The sequence below is a fragment of the Schistocerca gregaria genome, chromosome 9, assembly GCF_023897955.1.
Source record: "Schistocerca gregaria isolate iqSchGreg1 chromosome 9, iqSchGreg1.2, whole genome shotgun sequence".
NCBI classification, from domain to species: Eukaryota; Metazoa; Arthropoda; class Insecta; order Orthoptera; family Acrididae; genus Schistocerca; species Schistocerca gregaria.
Window position 1 is genome coordinate 91,940,530 of NC_064928.1, and position 13,413 is coordinate 91,953,942.

General features: G+C 39.6%; 1 protein-coding gene across 1 annotated transcript in view; it reads right to left on the bottom strand.

The window, feature by feature from the left end:
• Positions 1-7,261: 7,261 nt before the first annotated feature.
• LOC126292306 (uncharacterized) overlaps positions 7,262-13,413 on the bottom strand; it is an 83,528-nt gene continuing 77,376 nt past the window's right edge. The window contains exon 3 of the mRNA XM_049986238.1: positions 7,262-11,915. Within this exon, the coding sequence (XP_049842195.1) occupies positions 8,609-11,915 (3,307 nt within the window). The 3' untranslated portion in view covers positions 7,262-8,608. The remainder of the gene's footprint in view (positions 11,916-13,413) is intronic.

Consider the following 13,413-nt stretch of genomic DNA (forward strand, 5'->3'; position numbering starts at 1 on the left):
TAGTATATGAAATTTTATATATGTTATTAAAATATGAGGCCAATTGTAAATCTTATTTAGTATCCTCATGCAGGGAGCCATTTAAATGGAGACTGTTCATACACTACTAGCCATTAAAATTGCTACACCAAGAAGAAATGCAGATGATAAACAGGTATTCATTGGACAAATATATTATATTAGAACTGGCATGTGATTACATTTTCATGCAATTTGGGTGCATTGATCCTGAGAAATCAGTACCCAGAACAACCACCTGTGGCCGTAATAACGGTCTTGATACACCTGGGCATTGAGTCAAACACCTGGGCATTGAGTCAAACAGAGCTTGGATGGCATATACAGGTACAGCTGCCCATGCAGCTTCAACACGATACCACAGTTCATCAAGAGTAGTGACTGGCATATTGTGACGAGCCAGTTGCTCGACCACCATTGAACACACGTTTTCAGTTGGTGAGAGATCTGGAGAATGTGCTGGCCAGGGCAGCAGTCGAACATTTTCTGTATCCAGAAAGGCCAATACAGGACCTGCAACATGCGGTTGTGTGTTATCCTGCTGAAATTTAGGGTTTCACAGGGATCAAATGAAGGGTAGAGCCACGGGTCGTAACACATTTGAAATGTAACATCCACTGTTCAAAGTGCCATCAATGCAAACAAGAGGTGACCGAGGCGTGTAACCAATGGCACCCCATACTATCACGCCAGGTGATACGCCAGTAAGGCAATGACGAATACACGCTTCCAATGTATGTTCACCGCGATGTCGCCAAACACGGATGCGACCATCATGATGCTGTAAACAGAACCTGGATTCATCCGAAAAAGTGACGTTTTGCCATTCGTGCACCATCGCAGGCACTCGTGTCTGTGATGCAGCATCAAGGGTAACCGCAGCCATGGTCTCAGAGTTGATAATCCATGCTGCTGCAAAGGTCATCGAACTGTTCGTGCAGACAGTTGTTGTCTTGCAAATGTCCCCATCTGTTGCTCAGGGATTGAGACGTCGCTGCATGATCCGTTACAGCCATGCGGATTAGATGCCCGTCATCTCGACTGCTAGTGATATGAGGCCGCTGGGATCCAGCACAGCGTTCCGTATTACCCTCCTGAACACACCAATTCCATATTCTGCTAACAGTCATTGGATCTCGACCAACATGAGCAACAATGTCGCAATACGATAAACCGCAATCACGATAGGCTACAATCCAACCTTCATCAAAATCGGAAATGTGATGGTACACATTTCTCCTTCTTACATGAGGCATTACAACAACGTTTCACCAGGCAACGCTGGTCAACTGCTGTTTGTGCAAGAGAAATCGGTTTGAAACTTTCCTCATGTCAGCACGTTGTAGGTGTCTCCACTGGCGTCAACCTTGTGTGACTCCTCTGAAAAGTTAATCATCAGCATATCACAGAATCTTCTTCCTGTCGGTTAAATTTCACATCTGTAGCACGTCATCATCACGGTGTAGCAATTTTAATGGCCAGTAGTGTATATGCACTTAACTATCAACTTTTATTGTTCATGTGGTATTTTAAGTTGAATGAACAAAGGGCCAAAATGATAATTTGAAGGCCAGTTTAGAGTACTCCAGGAGAAGGGAAACATGCTGTAGAGAAATGTACTGCAGTTTCTGTCAGAGGAAGGATGACACCACCCTGTGTCCACAAATAGTGCTGCCTATTTCTTTTTATAACCACTAGAAAATGAAGTGTTGCACTCACCTTGCTTGCAGATCATGCTTTCTATAGTAGGTTGTCAGATGAGTAATTTAGGAGAAAGGGTCACATGCAAACTGCTTTCCTTAGTGAGTGTACCCTGTTGAAGGCTACTGTTTCTTATGTTTTCCCTTGATGGAACTTTCAACTAAGTACACATGACAAGAAGTCAAAAAGAAAGGAAGTGAAAGGACTCTCTGCCTTCCAGAAATGCAGTAGTGTGAGCATTTTTTTTTCTTTCATCAATCTCTGTATCAGTAATTAACAGCCTACAACCCAATATGATGACCTCAGCTAGTGGGAAAAAAAAAAAACAATTATGGAATATTTACTTGATCATGACAAATAAATGAGTGTTTGCATAAAACAAAAACTTCTGTGTCATTTGTCTCAAATTTTTGCTACCCACTTAGCCTAGCATTAAGTATTAGGCAATGTACTGCCATTACGATCTCCCACTTGTGCTCAGGGATTCGAGAAGAATCCCATGTCTCACATTGTAAGATTTGCTGTAAGTTTACTCAGTAGCTAATGTGATGGCTCAAAAGCAACTCGACTGCCAGGAGCTTTGCACGTTTCTGAATAAGAACTCTAGTGCAGCTTTGCTTGTAAGAGTCTCTGAATACCGCCTGTTCAGCCAAATCAGAACTCCTGTCAGTGTCTGACATTACAGGTCAAGTGCATCACTGCAAGCAGACCCACAGTAGAGAAGCACTACTGGAAGTTAACCTAAAAAGTACCTTTAATATATGTGTGTGCATCTGCACAGTGAAGAAAATAAATCATTGTTTTAAGAGAAAAATCTTAATTATTATAATGAACAGTTGCATTCGAAACACATTTTTGTCACCAAACAATTTGATGCAGACCTTAAGTGCTCCGCACACAGGTGATGGATCACTGTCGATACCACCTGCCATGAGTCACTTCCTCTGAGACCAGCATGTGAGAGCAGTTTGCCAAGCAATTTCTCATACTATCATGAATGCCACTGTGTTGAGGAATTCTGTTATGGAAATGAAGCGCTATGTTAGCAGCAGTGGCAAGTGATCTCAATATTTCCACAAATCCTTTAAAAAGCTAGAAATTGAAATGTAATAAACATGTTGATTGAAATGTTATTACTGGAAACTGTACATTACTTTACATCTGTCACTGACCCGAAATGGTTTGTGTACATCTTTTAGTGTGTCACTTTCATGTATTACAATCCGCAACCAGGTTTATGGCATATGGGCCAGGGATATGCAGTAGACAACTGTGCAGCTAGCTAATCAGTGCTCCTCTGTTTCTGCATTCCGTATTGTGTACTTCCATTATATTTGACTGTTCTATGATGTTTTACATGCAAAAGAACTACGATTGATTTCTGTAGTATAATGGCTGAAATACCTAGGAAGCACCAAGTGCTTCACAAACAAGAAAGGGACCTTACTTTTAAAGTGTTGTCATTCTTCAAACATGAGGCAGATCCAGGCGAGCTGGTTTAAAACATGCCAAGGTGCATCCATGCACTGCAATGGCCTGTGGTATTATCGGTGCACTTTCAGCCGAGTTGACAATGCATAACTTCTTGTGAGATGTGTGGTCAGAGGCCATTAACACTATAGCCAACTATAGTCCTCAATTTCTTTATCAATCATTACTCTTTTAGTTTAACTGCAATCTCAGTACATCTACAGAAATATTTTCAATAACTCCATAACTCTTGTTACAAATTGTATGGGTTATACTTAGACCATATGAGATGAAAAGGCCTTCAGTATAGTTGCAGAATAGGATTTCCCTATATACGGGGTGTCCCAAAAAGAATGACCCAATTTTAACAAGTAATAATATTGAGACAAATGTCACTAAGTAACTGAAACAGTGCTACATGTAATTGGCTTGGTCTAGAGTTCAGAAAAACTCCACTGGATGCTGCTACGAGCGCTGATCTGGAGTGTGCAGCCAGTCTCGCTCAATATGGCATCTACGCAACAGAAGGTATATTGTGTTATTGAATTTAGTCATACTCAATCAGTGATCGCAGTTCAGTGGGTGTTTCATATTCAATTTCATGCTAAATCACCATCACCAAAGAACATTCGACAGTGGTATAAACAGTTTGAAGAAACAGGGTGCCTCTGTAAAGCCAAAAGGCCTGGCCGGCCACATGTTCTGAACAAACAGTGGAACAAACCCGACGAGCATTTGAGCAGAGCCCTCGCAAGACAACGTGTCATGCTAGCCAAGAATTTGCATTACCATGCATGACAGTGTGGCGCTCTTCAAGATACTGACAAAGTGAAGCGAGTGGACTTTAGCAATGCTATTCTAGAGGACATGGAAGATGGCACTTCTATGTCTATATTCACCGATGAGGCAACTTGCCATATTAGCGGTAAGGTTCACTGTCATAATGTCCATATATGGAGGCTCGAAAATCCCCATGAAACAATTGAACACTAATGTGATTCAGCAAAAGCGAATGTTTTTTGTGCTGTTTGGCAAAGCAAGGTTTATGGACCATATTTTTTTGAGGAAGAAACCATAACAGGACAATCATATCTTGCAATGCTACAGAACTGGTTATTCCCACAAGCTGACTCTGACAATTTCACCCACCAGCAAGATGGAGCACTGGCACTGGCACAACAACGTGCGCAGTTTCCTCAATGCCTCAACATTGGACACGGCGTGCAGGACCGCGAGACCAGGCTTTACACTCTTGGCCTCCTAGGTCCCCTGGCTTAACACCATGTGATTTCTTCCTATGGGGATATGTTAAACAGTGTGTTTACGATCCTCCCTTATCTCGTGACATTGATGAACTAAAAACGGGAATATCAGCTGTTGTAGCTTCGGTGACAGAAGACACCTTACACTCAGTTTAGAATGAATTCGGCTATTGGCTAGATGTCATCTGTGTGGCCAATGGAGAATATATTGAACATTTATGTTGGATTTTTATAACTTCTGTCTTTTATGAGTAATTTAGTATGCAATTTGTTGGTGTGAAGCCCTTCTTCCTAATAAATAATTCTATTTAAAATCAGGTCATTCTTTTTGAGACACACTATTTTAATTAAAACATTATGGTACACAAGTTAAAAACTTTGATAATCTCTTTAGCTGTTTCATAAATAGCTCAAAATCATTGCATGGAGCCCAGTATATTTTGACTATCACTGAGAAGTCTGAATTTTACTTCTAGAGCACAAGCTGCAAAAAGTTAATCACTACAAAATCTGAGGGTGTGTGTGGTATCAATATCTATGATGCCACAACATAGGTCTGCTCGGTTAGGTTGGCACTACGAGAGACGCTGATGACAGCACCCTCTAGCCGGTGCTGTCGAGGTCTATGAGCTCCACGACTGCTTCTGCCCATTGCAGATAGCCAGGACACTTCGCTTCAACTTCGCACCTCATTCCAAGTTATGTATTCTTATTGCTTGAGTAGAGGGGATTTAAATTCTTACAGCAGTACCGACATGTTTTACCTTTTCCTGATCCAACCCACGTGCCGCCTTCCAGGTGGGATACAAAAATGTCAATGTTTTTCTATTCGTATTCCTTCTCAACTTAACTCCAGCTTCAGTTTCAATTTTCAGAATTGTTCGTGAGCCCCCAAATAACTATAAATTCTAATGTAAAGTTTTTACCCAATATGGACAAAGCAAAATGAAATAAAACTGCACATACACACTTAAGAACTAGACAAAGAAGGCACAGCCTGGCAACCATACTATTACACATTGTATGCAATTCATAAAATTGCATGGGAATCCTGAGTGATCAGTGATCGATCATTGCAGTTTGTCCACACACTTGTGCGCACCATCCAGCAAGCTTAGTCAAACTTGCTCTGCGTGACAATGGTTTAAGGTAAGACTGGCCAGACATTTCTTTCTCAAATTAAGTCCAGTTTTTAATACTAGCAGACTTCTTTTGGCAAGGAATGCTCTTTCTGCCTATAAAGTCTGTTGTTTACGTCCTTCTTGCTTTGTTTGCCATGTGTTGATGGTAAAAAGAAATCCATACTAATGAATTTTGACTCACTCTCGAATTGTGTTGGAATATTGTAATAGCAACTTAAAATACGCTTATCATTTAGGAACCCCTGAAAACACAGCTTTTGAAAGCTTGTTATGTTATGTATGTGATAAGTAAGAGTACAGTTGATCAGCAATTGCGCACACTTTCATTCATTATTTTGATTTGGATTAACCTACTGCGGAAACTATGCCACTAGCAAAAAAATGTCATTAGGTTATTGGCATTATTTGTAACTCAACAAAAATATAATCATGCAGACCAGATTTCGTTATGAGCATGACCAGCATTTGAATTTATGAATCTTACCTTTTTTGCAAATGACTATCTTTTAAGCAGAACTGGAGAATTGAAACAAAATAAACATATAGCAGAAAAGTGCCTACATTATTCGCATGACCCAGCGCAGAAGAGTTTTGTAACAGAAAGAAGTGTTGTGCACATCACAGTTTAATTATAGTGGTATAATAAAAGTTCATTTAAAAATAGTCTTGAGTAATTTCAGAGCACTGCTTTTTCTCAATGAATAATGCTGAAGTTTGAATGACATTCTTTATCATTTGCACTTGCTCTTTATTAACTGAACTATTGGGAATTTGTGATATACGAGACAAACAAACTAAAGCATGCCATCCATGACTGAATCTACCAGTTCCTACACTCATGCCATTTTCCTGCATGCATAGTTCAGTTTTGATGTACTTGTATTCTTCAGAGTTTTACTGATTTGCTTATGACCTTGGGGAATTCTTGTTGAAAAGGTTATGCAAAACACAAAAACATAGATTATGATATTGTTTGTGACTTTTCTTTTGTATAAATGAAAAATTTTATGGAAATACAATTTAACAAAATCTTTGAAAAGAATAATGAAATTTAGTGTGTCTTTGTAACTTAATAGTCTAAGGAACACTCCACAAAATAGTTATCAATAGGTAAGAAGAATCACAAAATTACCAAGCAATAGTCTTAGTGAAACATTAAAAAATCTTGTTTTGTATCCCTAATACTTAATTTGTCTTTATGTGCAATTATGAAATGAATGGAGCATTGTACTACAGCTGCCAGCTGTGTGCCATATGCTGTCAGCTGGTGAAGGAGATAATGATGATGATAATGATGATAATAGTAATAGTAATAATAATAATAATAATAATAATAATAATAATAATAATAATAATAATACAGTTATGTCTGAAAATTCATGTGTACAATACCAAACAAAACTTCAGTTTAAAATTAACAAACTCAATAGGCTACTTACAGCTCTCCTGACAATGCAAAGTCTTCACATGAATTTAAAATTAATAGTTATGCCATAGTAAATGAAATGCATGGAATAAATAAAACTAATGCAATTGACATTCCTAGTAATGAAGTCATAAAGAGTTGACTGTTTGGTTCAGACTTCATACAACTGTAGTTGCAAAACGGTACTGAAATATGAAGCCTGTTTATCTTTGTGTGTGGATACATAAAAAAAATAAGTTAAATATGATTTCTTACAATTTATTACAAAAATACAACAAAATAAACATTTTTTTCTCAGGTACAGTTTATGACTACACAAAAATAATTAATTTGAGATCACAATTTGATATTTTCCTGCAAAAAATAGCAATATACAAATGCAAGATGAAGTTCTTAAATTAGCATACATGTAAGCAAACTAAGTAATCAGTACTGTGTGAAACATCCTTAAGGACAATCATAATGTATTTATTTTGGCAATATTTAATAGCAGTTAAAAGGAGCAGAAATATCAAATAATTAAAAAATGAAATATAAATATCCAATAAACATAACATAATGAACAGACATCTTATCAGAACTGTCTGGTAAACTACTTTAGTCTACAGAGCAGATCATTTACCTCATTCATTCTCTGAAGAGTGCATTAGGATGTGCAACACGTTCAAACAGACAGACTTTTCGATCTTGGTCTATTGATAACTAGAAACAGAAATTTTTTGGAAGTGTAATGGTCCTGGTAATAGTTAACAGAGTACATCACCAAGCTCTGGTGAAATGTGCAAACATGGGGTTTTAGTTCTACATGAAAGATGCATTACCACACAGCTGGAGGAAACACAATTGATGCAGACCTCACACTAGCTAATTTTAAGTTTCAAGTCGATGAGACAATGCATGTCAAACTTCATCAAGTGGTCATGCTGGCAGAATACAACTAAGACAACAGTGCCAACTGCAGCAATGGTTCTGTGGCTAGGTTAACTTATTTCAGGTTTTGTAGCACACAAAATTCATGCTAGTTTCAATGCAGCCTGGCTGCTATTGTCATAGTAGTACTCTGAAATCAATGCTGATCCACTTGAAATCTAAACCAGACAGTGCCCAGTCTGCTGACTGACAATAAGGGACATGCAATCTATTCACATTGCACGCAATTAAAGGAAACATTTAGCCATAACTGGTCTAATTAAGAATTGTACTACAGGCTAACAAGGTGCCCACATTTGAAAAATACGAAAAGGTGTTGGCACCAGCACAGACTTTTATAGACGGCAGCATGTAGTACAGTTGTGAGATATGCCACGCATTTAAAAATGACTTGCCTAATACCACGGAGAATTCAAACAAAGAGAGCCACTATCAGATGGAGACTTGAGAACTGTACACTGTGAACGTGCACTGCATTTAACCAGCAATAACAACAATAACAACAATAATAAAACAAGTGTCTGGGCAACACAGTTACAAAAATACACACTGGTTCAGCAAAGGGGGAAAAAGGTAATTCCAATTTGTTAAAAGCACAGGAAAAGATATTTAAATAAAATAAAAAGATCTGAACTCTGAAGAAAATATAAAGGCTTCATTTATAAACTATTTGGGCTTCCTTCATTTTTATCTTTGGTACTGAAGTGCTCATGGTCACGATGGCTCCACTCATGGTAGAGCAATTCGTATCTACGGGCAAAAGTGTCTCCACAAAAACGGCATTTGTGGGGTGGGAAGTGGACTCTCATGTGTTGACTCAGGTGGCGCGGGGATAGGAATGCCTTGTCACAGATGTAACACGTGTATGGTCGTCGATCATCCGTACCACAGGAGTGCTGCTGCAGCTCTGACAGCTGTGAAAAGTCTGCGAGGCACTTGCTGCAGTTATACTGCAAGATGGGAGTCGTCAGTGGTGACGTACATTCTTTACTGCCGGTGCACCCGGAGTGGTGTCGAGAGCGCTGCACCTCCACGGATGATAAATTAATTTTTTGACACACATGTCGGCGGACGTGGCTACGCAGTGAGCCTCTGGAAGCAAAGTTGTCACCGCAATTGTCACAGTGGAATCGGGCTAGCCCGGCATCGAGTGCCGCTTTCCTGCGATCCTCCCGCTTGTGCTGTGCCAAGTGCCTCTGCAGTGCCGTCTTCCAGCGGAAAATTTTGCCACAGTCGGAACAGATCAGCAGGGAGAGCTCCCTTTCGATAATGGGAAAGGATCCTGCAACCTCTTCTCCCATCATATTTTCTTTTTGCTGCACTTTCCGCTTTTGTTCGAGAGCTTTCTTTGTCTCGTCCCTCAAGTGCTGCCTAATGTGTGTTCTCAGTCGGTCCTTCAGTTCGAAACAGTCCCCACAGTAGCCACACTCCAAGTGGACCTTCTCCCGGTGAAGCTGTTGGTGCCTGGCCAAGAAGGCCTGTCGCTTAAATGTCTTGCCACACACCCTGCACGTGTGCTGCCGCCCCTTCGTCCTGTGTTCTCCCTCGTGCTGCAGAAGCAGCTTTGCCTGATCGAACACTTTTCCACAAACCTTGCATCTCGATTTCTCCACTCGCTCCTTCTTGTCCTGTTCCGTGTGCTTTTCCACATGCCTAAGTAAACATATCCTCTGGAGAAATTTCTGGCCACATCCTTCACATTTATAGCGGCATTTCTCTAGAGGCGAACAGGACAGATGCTGCTCGTGAGTAGTGAGCTGCGACTCTCTCCCAAAGCGGCGTCCACACATTAAGCAATGGTAGGGCAGGGTGTGCGAGCCAATGTGCTCAGTTAGCTTTGAAACCCTGTCAAATTTCTTACCACAGTATGTACAAGATAATTCTGCTCCATTTCCTCCTTTAGACATTTTACTTACAGAACAGCCACCTTTAGAGTATGTCTGAACTGTTACGCCTCCTTCATCACACAATGTCCCTCTGCGTCTTTTGGATGGGCGAGTTGACAATTCAGTACCAGAGCTCTCATCACTTCTGCTATCGAGCAATGAACGTTTTCTCGGCAAAATCGATACTGGGCTGACTCTTGGAGCATCGTGTTCCTTTTTTGGCAGATTACAAGTGACATCTTTTGACATTTCTCCTGCAAAATGCTCGTCCTTTATACCAGAGAAATACGTAATAGTATTTCGCAACCAGGCCTCGACGGGTTCAGAGACACGTTTCCTCCTCCTCTTGCTAGTATACTGTGATACTGGGTCTAGATTATCAAATCTGAGTGCTGTCAGATTACTTTGGATTGGTTTATTTTCTGCAGAAGATAATCTTGACAATTCTTCTGACGGCTTCATTTGTAAACAAGTTTCGCCAACTGATGTTCTGTGAATGTCTAACATCTTTTTCTTAGTCCTACATAAAATTTTCTCAGCAACCGTGTCATTTTTACGAAAACATTTCTTTCTCTTTGACCGAGGCACTACCATCAGACTGCTCAGAGATAAGTTATTACCTTTTGCTTTCGTGTCATAACAGCTAGGTCCGTGCAGTTTACTGATGACCGTAAGTTCCTGCACTGAGTTCAAATTGGTGTTGTGTTTGCAGTCCAAGTGCACAGCCTCGGAACACTGTGGATGTGTTTCTGCTGTCGTGTTACTGAAACTGTTTGTGTCGACTAATAGTGCTCCTGATCCTTTGACGATTTTGTGCTCTAAATTATTAGAAGACCCAATAACAGACATACTCACCAAATCATCCAAAAATTGCAGGGATGGCTCATTTACAGACAAACCGCTCCCATCTGCACTCTCAGAATTTGACTGTGACCCACTGTACGACTGGTCACTGCCCAAGGTGTGAAGCACAGTTTCTATACTCTCATTGTTATCAAAGTTTCTTACAGAGACAGTCATTTGGCAGCTTGTTCTTGCCACACAACTGACAGGCTCGTCTGTTTGTGGGCATTCTACTATAGCATATGTGTGGTCATTGAGCTGGTTGAAGGGAACACTTTCACCTTCACCTACACCTCCACTGCTACCTCTCTGTTGGCTCTGGTTTCCTACTGGATATTGGTGAATGTTCTGAGGGACCCAAGAGGCATTTGGTACAACAGTAACAACAGAGGACAATGACTCAGAACTGCTGTCATCATCATCATCATCATCATCATCATCTTCTTCTTCTTCTTCGTCACTGCTCGGAGGCAGTGTACCATCAATAACACTGTGTGAAAACTCCAAAACTTCTGTATTCTTGGCCTCAGCATCTTTTTGTGGGGCCATCCTAATACATCCAGTGTCCTCTAAAGATACATGTTCTGGTGAAATTGGTTGAAACTGAGAATCTGCTGCTAAGACAACTTTATTTCTGTACTTCTGTTGAAACTTTGTATGCTCTACCCTTCTGTTTATGGGTTGATCAGTATCAGTGATGTTTGTTAATGTGGTATCAGCTGGGAGCAATGTATCTGAACACTTATCTCTATCTTTCCTGTTACTATCAGGTATATGAACATCCAAGAGTTCACATAATCTCTCAATGGCTTGCTTTTCTTTACATTCAGCTTCTTTTTGAAAAATATTCTCATACCTCTCGTGGTTCCCTTTAGCAGTTTTCGGGAAATCTGCGTGTGTGAGAATACCACAGTGTTCATCTAATACATTACAGAATTTGTCAGTCAAGCTAGCAGTTTGAGTTGGGAGACCTGCAGCATCATCACCTTCACAGAATCCATAGTCTGGGGACAGTACACCATTTGGGTTGCACCTATCGTGTAATTTCAAGAACGTCTCATCGACACTGCTTTGAATCTTGTCATTGGCATGGCACTTATACATCTGGAGCTCTGATCTGTGTGGTGGAAGAAATTCTTGTTCAGAAGTAAATGTGTCTTCCAATGCTGGCACTGCCCACATTTCACCAGTAGCAACACTAAATTCTTCATTATGCCCTGGAAGCATCACAGATGACCTGAAACAATAACTCCTGTAAATAATTTGTAGAAACATCGCATTCAGTGCTAATTCACCATCCAAGTATAACATACCCAAAATTAGTGAAATTTTTAATTCTTAGAAAGTAATGCTGAGCAGCTTGGCATGTGTTCTGAATCTTCAGGGAAGTAACTCTGTGGAGAGATACTGGTTTGCAGTACAACACAATAGATGTTTTGTATGAAGAATATATTTACAAATACTGATAATAAATGGCTGTCTGAATACAATGATTAAACTTCACCAAAGGCAGCACAAAAAATAACAACAGGATAGTGCAGAGTTGACTGGAGTCACTGTTTGAATGACTGCCATGCTGATTCAGGACGTCTGAAGTTTACAGTATCCATGTTTGACTTATTTGCCACAGTACTGTTCCAATGAGGATAGCTGAGCATTGAGCTTCAGCAACTGACAACTGTTTTAAGATACAGTTCTGTTCAGAATTTTGTATTTAAAAGTTTTATCAATAATTTCTTTGGCAACTCTTTAAAGCCTTGGGATACAATTTTAATTGTTTTACTGAGTGAGCACGATTTCCTGGATGTCATTGTTTCTACAAATTTATTTCGAAATATAGCATGTTACACGTAAGAACTCAAGTACAGCCACTGTCTAACATATTATTCTTTATGTACGTGCATCCATTGAGGTTTGATAAAAGTGACTTGATGAAGCCTGTTTTATGGTCAAACTAGAAACAATAAAGGCACTTGCTACCTTGTGACAAAATACCACACTGTAAAGATTGGCACTATCAAGTCCAATGGATAACTAACTGAAACACTCTCAATCAAAATGCATCTGGATTCCCAGTATCTTTATAGTGGCCACATAAATTAGTGTTGATTGAGAGAAACCATTTCTCTGATAAACAAATGCTTATGACAAAGCATTCTGAGTAAGTAAAAAAACAGAACTACTGCACAGCAAAATCAAAAATAAGAAAACACAATTATACAGAATTTTTAGGACAAACAACACAAGTGATTTGAAAAGTATTCACTACAGGTAAAAAAAATTACCATTTGCTGCAGTTTATTCCTCTGGTACCTAGAGTACAATTTTCACCTAACATTTGGGTGAAATTTAACAAAAGTAAGAAGAAAGAAGTGCTAAAACCTAAGACTGAAGCTTTGTATGCTAGGAAGATAATGCTGAATTTCAGTAAGAGGGCAGTTGCAAACCAGTGACAATCCATATTGTGAAAAATACTGTAAATCCCCCAACTAAGGGTAAAAATGATTTGGGAGACTTTTATACAACAAGTAAAACTTCTTTATAAGTTGCAACAGTCAAGGAAATTCATGTTGCAGTAAAGGAAAAAAAATCCACTCCTTGAAGATTTCTGCCTTGTGTATTCAAATTGCAAGTTTCTCTGTACTCACAGTTATGTAAGGATCAAACTCCAAATCATATCTGTTATGTAGCTTAGTCAAGAGAAACAGTTTCACATTAACAGACTACAAAATTTT